Source organism: Danio rerio, chromosome 11 (genome assembly GCF_049306965.1).
Source record: "Danio rerio strain Tuebingen ecotype United States chromosome 11, GRCz12tu, whole genome shotgun sequence".
Taxonomy (NCBI): Eukaryota; Metazoa; Chordata; class Actinopteri; order Cypriniformes; family Danionidae; genus Danio; species Danio rerio.
In genome coordinates, this window is record NC_133186.1 from 39561226 (window position 1) to 39570519 (window position 9294).

The 9294-nt window shown below is 38.4% G+C and overlaps 1 protein-coding gene across 12 annotated transcripts in view; it reads left to right on the top strand.

Annotated features, from left to right (window-relative positions):
- Positions 1-7904, top strand: part of itih3b.2 (inter-alpha-trypsin inhibitor heavy chain 3b, tandem duplicate 2) — a 28435-nt gene extending 20531 nt beyond the window's left edge. For 10 of the 12 annotated variants that reach the window (XM_017358172.4, XM_017358174.4, XM_073915329.1 and 7 more), the window contains 7 exon segments: positions 578-598; positions 982-1050; positions 1132-1230; positions 1325-1499; positions 4179-4327; positions 7503-7587; positions 7666-7904. In XM_017358172.4, coding sequence (XP_017213661.2) covers positions 578-598; positions 982-1050; positions 1132-1230; positions 1325-1499; positions 4179-4327; positions 7503-7587; positions 7666-7780 — 713 coding nt within the window. In that variant the 3' untranslated portion in view covers positions 7781-7904. 12 annotated transcript variants of the gene reach the window in all.
- The last annotated feature ends 1390 nt before the right edge of the window (positions 7905-9294 follow it).

Below are 9294 nucleotides of genomic sequence, written 5' to 3' on the forward strand. Positions count from 1 at the left end.
TCTTGAACCGCTCTTCCCTGGACTTGAACCCGGTCGTATAATCAACTTTGTTCTGAGTCTAAAGTCCGCCGACGTACACGACAAGCTAACTGGATAAACAGGTTGTGGTGGGAAAGACTTTCACACAGAGGTAAGTTGTCAGCCGGTAAGTGCTAAAAGGAACAGCGTCATACTGCTCCGTAGCGTTCACTTAATAAAAATTAAATGCAGCCATACGTACCTCCTGCTCAATAATTCACGGTCTCCAGAAACGTCAATGGGACCATTTTTTCAGAATGAGCCTGTGTTGCAGTTAAATTGGAAAAAAAATCAGCAATGTTTGAAAAGAAAATGATTGAAATCTAACACTAGTTTTGTCAAAGTAATTATTGTGGAATATTTAGGAATTAATCATTGTGTTTTTGAGAAATACCGCTACACTAATTTAGTTCATCTTAATTACTGATGACTGCATGCTGTTAAGCTATTTCAAAATGAGTGCTTTGCTCAATAGCTGCTTTTAGTGAACTGTATTATAAAAAACTTTTTTAATTACAAATTTAATTTGTTTTAAAAACAAACCTCTCCTCTTTTTTAGATCTTTTATTGAGTTCTGCTGGTAAGTAGACTTGTTTCAGGTAAATGTACCCTAGCTGTGGGGATAGTTCAACCAAAAATGAATATTTACTCACTGTTTACTCACCCTCAATTGGTTCCAAGCCTTTATTAGTTTCTTGATTCTGTTGAACACATAAAAAGGTATTTTGAAGGCCTGTAACCATTGACTTCCATAGTAGGAGAGGCCAATACTATGTAAGTCAATGGTTACAGGTTTCCAGAATTTTTCTAATTTTCCCCTTTTGTGTTCAACATATGAAAGAAACTCATAAATGAAATTGAAACAATGAAATTATGAGTAAATTATGACAGAATTTTCATTCTTTGGGTGAACTATATCCCTTTAAGTCTCATTTAAATGCTTAAACTCTCTCTTGGCCTTAGTGATTTTGCCCACACATATGCCAAGGAGAACTTTGCCAAAGGCTACAAGTGTTGCTGGTCTTGTGCCAGGTATGTAAACATCTCTCAAATAAAACTATTTATTATGCCATTTTATAAAACACGGTTCCACATTTGATTGTTTTCCAACAGTTAGTCGGTTCCTACTTCCTGCTGTTGGTCAGTCTAAGCCGCTTTGTTTTGACGTTCCTGTTCCAAACAAACTCAAACTCTTAGAAGATTCAGCTTCAGGTTATTACTACACATTTACTCCATAATACATGCATTTATGGTTTGCTATCATTTGGATTTTGCATATTTACTGTGTCGGTTTACTGATTTCTAGAGTTCTCTATGAATGGAGAGTCCACACATAGGCACAATGGATTCCGAAGGATTGCTTTACATTACAAATCAAACCATGACCTGGTAATAGACAAAAGGTCTATTAAATATAACGACGGCCAGAATAATGTCGAGTTCTTATGGGACCAGGAACTGACCCAACACAACGCAGAGGGGTAAATGTTCTGTCTTTTCTTCTTAACATGCAATAACTTGATTTGAGGCTAAATGAACTCTTTAACAGTTTGTATAGTAATATTTTTAATGTAGCGAAGACTAAGCAGATTTGTTTTATAATTATCATGCATTCTTAAGATTTCCTTCTGAACAATTTCTTTGTTTAAATCTTGTTCTTAACACCAAGGTTTCGTTTTAAAGTAGATATTATATTGGTATTCGTTTTAAATTAGCTATTGGGCGTTGAATGAATTGTCCTCACCAATATCCACCGATTATTGAAATGTCTCCACCAATCATTTCAATTGATTGGATGAATATATCTTCATATATAGATATATGAAAGGAAACAAGTGTGGAATATTACAATTCCAATAAAATACTTATGAAAATGTAAACTGTAAAGAGAAAAATATCCACAACACTGCACAAGGGTAAAAGCTGAAAAGTATAATAACTTTCAGTTTCGTTTTTAGTCCATTAATTAAACATTATGCTAATCATTATTGCTGTCTTTTCATGCAGTTTAAATCACAATAGTAAATGTACAGTTGAAGTCAGAATTCTTAGACCAATTTTTATTATTTAAATTGTGTTAAATTGTTTCCAGACATCACTCAAAGCTAATTTTATGTTTTTTGTATTTAATCATAGCCTATGGACCAAAGATTAACAAGGTGGATATCACGGCTGTTAAAGGCTTATTATATGTCATGGATAAATAAATGATCAGAAACTGATTTCATTGTGATGCTTTATTAGTATTACTGACACATAAAACTCCCGACCCTACAAATTTTATGATAGGCATAAAACAAACTCTGATATCCATTGCTCATACCAATAACCCACATACTCGTGATTACGTAATATGAATTGATTTGGCCAGTAGTGTTTAAAAGCAGAAAACATAACAAGAAAAGTATTTTCTACCCAAGCTAAACTTTAAAAACAGGACAAAATATTAAAGTTTTTATGTGTTTGACATTTTGCTTAAACATTTCAATTTAAACTGGGACATCTTTGTCCTGAGAATCACTAGTTTTTTGTACCTAGAGTAAATCGGATGTATGAAAGGAGGGTGGAATGTTAAAAACCATTAAATTACAAACATTTATGCTGTTTGAATTAGCACACCCAAAATTGTTTGAATTATAAATTGAAAAGACAGAAATGTACATAAGGATGCACACAGGTTAAAGCTGAAAAGTATTATAAATGACAATTTTAGTCTTTTTCTGTTATGCTTATTGAAGGCAATCAATTAAACATTGTACTGAGCATTAATATGATCATTCTTCAGTTTAGATAAATTATATGCAATGTTTTACTAATTTATTTTTGATTTTTTTTAATTTACAAACAAATCAAAGCAAAAACACATTCAAATGAAAGCATAAAAACAAAAAGACATACAATATAAGTACCAAGGCCACTGTGTACAATCTTATTTACATTCATAAGTATTTATGTTTGATCAGATCCTGCCATATGAAGCTTTGTTAAGGGTAACATATTAAAGATCGAAAAGCTCTTGAGGGGAGATTCCAGCTACATATAAACAAAACCACCACAATAATATTCATTCATTCATTCATTTAATTTTCGGCTTAGTCCCTTAATTAATCAGGGGTTGCCACAGCAGAATGAACCGCCAACTTATCCAGCACATGTTTTACGCAGCGGATGCCCTTCCAGCTGCAACTCATCACTGGGAAACACCCATACACTCTCATTCACACTCATACACTACGGACAATTTAGCCTACCCAATTCACCTATAGTGCATGACTTTGGACTGTGGGAGAAACTAGAGAACAGAAATGCCAACTGACCCAGCCGAGGCCCGAACCAGCGACCTTCTTGCTGTGAGGCGACCCAACAATAACATTAAAACATCATATTTCTTTTTTCAACCACTTTCCCCAATATAAAGAAATTTTATAGGACTGTTGTCTTAAGGGTCAGTACTTCCATATCATACACCTCTTTTACAATATCATGCAAGAAGATTGCTGGTTCGAGTCCCGGCTGGGCCAGTTGGCATTTTTGTGTGAAGTTTGCATGTTCTCCCCATATAGGAGTGGGTTTCCTCCGGCTGCTCCAGTTTCCCCCACAGTCCAAAGACATGGTGAATTGAATAAACTAACTTCGTCGTATTGTATGTGTGTGCATGTGAGAGTGTATGGGTGTTTCCCAGTACTGGGCTACAGCTAGAAGGGCATCCGCTGTGTAAAACATATGCTGGATAAGTTGGCGGTTCATTCCGCTGTGGTGACCCTTGATTAATAAAGGGAATAAGTCAAAGAAAAATGAAGGAATGAATGTCTTAAGGGTCAGTACTTCCACTTCTTTTACAATATCATGCCATTCAAATACAGATGGAGGGTCTTCCTTGAGCCATTTCTTTGTAATGTCCTTTTAACTAGTTGTTAGCAGTGTATTTAGTAGATGTGTATCATTTTTTGGTATTTTTTTAAGAACAAATTCCCTAAAATTACATTTCAGATTCAATCCCATTTTTCCATTTATCTCTTTATTCAGATCTTGCCAATATTTGTGACTACTATTACAATCCCAAAAGGTGTAATATTTTACTAATGGAATAAATTGTTTGTGATATAATCCTTCATAATCAAAGAACTAGAATTCACTTCTCAGTTTCTGTGTGTCAACAGTGTGTCTCTGATTCTGCAAAGCAATGAACTGGACATTACCATGGGAAATATCCGCATTGTGGTTCTTCTTCACAAGATAAATGGTCAGGTGTTTCTGTGGCCTGCTGTTCGACAACAACCAAAAGATGTCGTTTTGGCAGGGATTCTAGGTATGAGAGCTTCCCTGCGTGAATATTCAAAGTATTCAAAGTAAATATTCAAAGTAGCCAATTCAAGATGTATTTAGGAATTGTCGTGTCATTTTCATCCGCTTATCTGGGGCCGGGTCACGGGGGCAGCAGGCTTAAGAGAAAACTTTAGACTTCCCTCTCCCCAGACACTTCCTCCAGCTCCTTCGGGGGGATCTCAAGGCGTTCCCAGGCCAGCCGAGAGACATAGTCCCTCCAGAGTGTTTTGGGTCTTCCCCGAGGCCTCTTCCCGGTGGGACATGCCTGGAACACCTTCCTAAGTAGGCATCCAGGACGCATCTGAAACAGATGCCCGAGCCACCTCAGCTGACTTCTTTCGATGTGGAGGAGCAGCGGCTCTACTCCGAGCTCCTTCTGGGTGACAGAGCTCCTCACCCTGTCTATAAGGGTGCGCCCTTCCACCCTGCAAAGGAAACTCATTTTGGCCGCTTGAATCCGTGATCTTGTCCTTTCGGTCATGACCCAAAGCTCATGACCATAGGTGAGAGTAGGACTGTAGATTCATCGGTAAATTGAGAGTTTTGCCTTTCGGCTCAGCTCCTTCTTTTCCACCATGGACCAGTACATCGACCGCATTACTGCTGTTGCTGCACTGATACGCCTGTCGATCTCACGTTCCATCCTTCCCTCACTCGTGAACAAAACCCCAAGATACTTGAACTCCTCCTCTTGGGGTAAGGACTTTCCTCCAACCTGGAGATGGCAAGCCACCTTTTTCCGGTGGAGCAGCCTGGCCTCGGACTTGGAGGTGTTGATTCTCATCCCAGCCGCGTCACACTTAGCAGCAAACCGCCACAGTATGCTGAAGGTCCATGTTTGATGAAGCCAACAGAACAACATCATCTGTGAATAACAGGGAGGAAATCTTGTGGTCCCCGAACCGAATCGCCTCCAGCCTAAGGCTGCGCTTTGAAATTCTGTCCATAACAATTATAAACAGAATTGGTGACAAAGGGCAGCCCTGCCGGAGTCCAACACGCACTGGAAACAAGTCTAACTTATTTCCAGCAATGCGAAGCAAACTCCTACTCTGTTCATGCAGGGGCAAGACAGCCCTTAAAGGGTCACGAAACACCAAAACACATTTTTTGAGCTGTTGACAGTCGTATATGTGTCCCACACTGCTAAAAACACTATTAGGACACCTATATTTCACTAAAAAGTGTAAATTGGTTGTTTTTGCGTTATTTCAAGCAAATTCGTACTTCCTGTTTGAAACAAATTTTTGAAGCTGCGTCACGGCCATGACATAATAGCGTTGTATTCCAGCGTGCAGACTGGGCGTCTGTGCCAGAGTGAGTCTTATTACGTCTTACAGTGTGTTGCATTAATGCATGAGTAAGGCTTGGTTTAAACCAATCAGCGCGCTCTATTGTGCAACTTCATTAATATTCATTACTGTCACAGTTTAGACGGCAAAGACGCCACGTTGTGTTGGCAAAACAAGCGTGAAGTGTTGCTTTTATGGTTTGCTGCAGTTAAGTTTCGTTTTCATTTTCTCTCTGTGAGAGCGCAGACTCACGCATGGATTAACAGTGTACGCGACGCGCGAAAACAATAACTTACGTGTCTAAGGAGGATTATTGTTTACCTGAGAGCTGTTCTCATCTGCAAACGCTGAGATCCAGATTGTAGTCTCCTCTAAATAAAGACGCGGCTCTAGTTGCTGGTGATTGTCCTGTCTCTACAGATTTGGTAAGTGAGCGACCAGTGCTCTTTGTTTATTCAGTTCGTATTTTATTCGTATCAAACAAACTATTGCACCGAGTGCAATAGTTAGCACTAACAGTTACAACCAAACTATAACCTCGTGTTGGATTTTGTGACCGGAAAAACACACGCGACTTTCTGACGCTACCTGCCGTGTGCCTCTAAGTTTCCGGGAAATGCTGAGTTTTTTTTTCTCTCATTCGCCATGCGGTATCAAACATTGCATGAAAAATACACGCTTAGAGCAGCGCCTCGAATCAAATATCACGTTTGTCGGGAGGGACATGAATGAATTCCCTGAATGAAAGAGCCAAACTGCAGTTAAAGTCCACCATTTAATAATTTGGCAAATAATTCGACTACAGATGTCCATGTAAACACAGTCACATTGTCCGCTGTGGGTGTGTGTTTTGACTCTGAAATTCAGCGCGCCCAAATAGACACTCCCATACCAAGCCGCTTTTCTTCCTCGACACTCCCCCCTAAACAGAGCTGGACACGCCCACTTTTCTGACTTTTTCCAAAGTAGAGGTGTGAAAACACACTGCTGAAACGAGGGGGTTTCATGGCCCTTTAACAAAGCGCCTCTGACCCCATACTCCCACAGCACCCTCCACAAAATGCCATGAGGGACACGGTTGAATGCCTTCTCCAAATCCACAAAACACATGTGGACTGGTTGAGCATACTCCCATGAACCCTCGAGCACCCTGGTGAAGGTATAGAGCTGGTCCAATGTGCCACGGCCCGAACAAAAACCACCTTGTTCCTCCTGGATCCTAGGTTCTGGCCAGATCCTCCTCTCCAGTACCCTGGCATAGACTTTCCCAGGGAGGCTGAGGAGTGTGATCCCCCTATTGTTGGAGCACACCCTCCGGTCCCCTTTTTTAAAAAATGGGAACCACCACCCCGGTTGCCCAGTTCAGAGGTACTGTCCCCGACCTCCATGCGACATTGTAGAGACGTGTCAGCCAAGATAGCCCCACAATATCCAGTGACCTAAGATACACTGGGTGAATCTCATCTACCCCCGCTGCTTTGCCACTGTGTATTATTTGATTGTCAATTGTAATCTTCCCACCTTTCTTTATTTAAAAAAAAAACTATATGGTGCATTTTTTGTGAACGACGATGAAAGCGCAACTCTCACAGAGTGCAATTTAATGTTATTAATGTTCATAATATCTTAACATGAATGGATATTCCACTGAATTCAGGTAAATCAAAATGACCAATTCGCATTGCAGAATAAGCATCCAAAAATATCATATCGCTGGCTAAGAGTATCAATATTATTTTGTATCGTGATGAAACAATCAACACAAAATGGAGCACTTTAAATGTATCAGCAGTTTCCCGTTGAATGACATATTGTTCTGTTGCTGTTCTGTAATTATTAAATCCCAAACAATGTGAATATTTGTAGGGAAATCTGATGCTTCATATGATGAGATTCAAGGATCACAACCGCCGAGTTTGAAGATAAATAACCAGGAAGTGAAGGCAGACTTGTAAGTGATGAAAAATAAACACCCTGCTGCTGTTTTCTTCTATATATGTATACTATAAATGTCTATGAATGTCTGCAGGGAGGATGTCAAAGACTACAGGCTTCTTTCAGCTCCGGTTATCAGATGTTGGCTGGTCTCGTTCCAGGCTGTGATGAAGGGAGATGTTTCTGATTTCACTGTCACTAAGATGTAGAGTTCAAAAAGAAAGACTCGGACAGTGCAGAAAGACAATGTGTTAGAACGAGAGCTTTCTACACTTTGTTTGATGTGCGCTTTGGGATTGCAATTTGATCAAATAAATATTTCTTTCCATTAAACTCTGATGTCATACTATGATATAAAATATGTATACTACAGACCTATCTGCAATTCAATTGAACACAATCAAAGTCTGAATTAACATAATACAATTCTGAATAAAACTGAAAAAAATTTACATAATACAATTCTAAATAATTCTGAAAAAAAATTTAAAAGCCATAAAAAGCCATACTTTCAAGGCTTATATAATAGTAATCAAATAATTTAAATACAGTATATTTGGAAATTAGGAATATAAAGCAGTAAATGTCTATAAGGATTTTTTTGCAATCTGTAAACTATTTAAAATAAATTAATATTGACGTTTTTTTCTGATGTTATTTTTGGTGTCATTACCCATAGAAAGTACATTGTCACTATTGTCTTTTAATTTTACAAACATTTCCCTAACAAAAGTCTAACCCAGGCTTATTCTGAAAATGTACCGCTATGTACATTTCTGCAGAGCGCCAAATTTGTCCCAGGGGGTACATATTTGCGAATCCACCAGATTCTCGGCAAAGCTGTGTACGCTTTTTGAGATTTCAAATTTGTCTCGCGAGTGCCATTCATGCCTGCTGTTCTCGCGTAAATCCACCAGAGGTCACTATCGACTAAATGAGTGACTGACCGATCGACTAACTTACCCTCCACCTTCCCTAAACACAAACGATAATGTTTTCAAAAGCACCAATTGACCTGTACACCTACTTCCCTAAACCCAACCGGCAGTGTTTTCAAAATCAATCCAGAAAAAGAATAGGTCTTTCCTGATTTTCAGATTTGACCACATTCTCACCCTGTTATTTGCTTGTTTATTCTCATTTTTTGGCTTCTTGTCTTTTGTCTTGATTTGGTTTGGTCAGCTAGTAAGCATGAAAAGGAACGACATCATACCGGTCCGTAGTGTTTGTTTTATAAAGCCAAAATGCAACCATAAGTACTTCTGCCGTATAGGGTTACGTTTTCAGAATGAGTCTGTGTTGCAAAAATCAGACAAGTTTTATTGATAAAACCCTTAAAGGAATCTATCAACACTGTAAAAATAATCAGCTGATTAACAGTTGCATGTTTAGGATGTTTAAGATTTAATTGCATTTTCAAAATTGCATTATTGGATTTTGATCTTTGCTCCTAAACTTTTGATGTTGAAAATGTAATTCAACATTAGAAGAGTGACTTTTATTGATATTTTAGTTGTTCAAAACTGTTTAGAACAAATCATATACAGCAAGGGAAATTAGTATTGAACACGTCACCATTTTTCTCAGAAAACACATTTCTAAAAGTGCTGTTGACCTAAAATTTTCACCAGATGTTGATAGCAACCAACAAAGTCCATATGTGCAAACTAAACAATATTAATTAGCATTTTAACAGAAAGGGAGGTGTTAAAAAGCAGTAAAA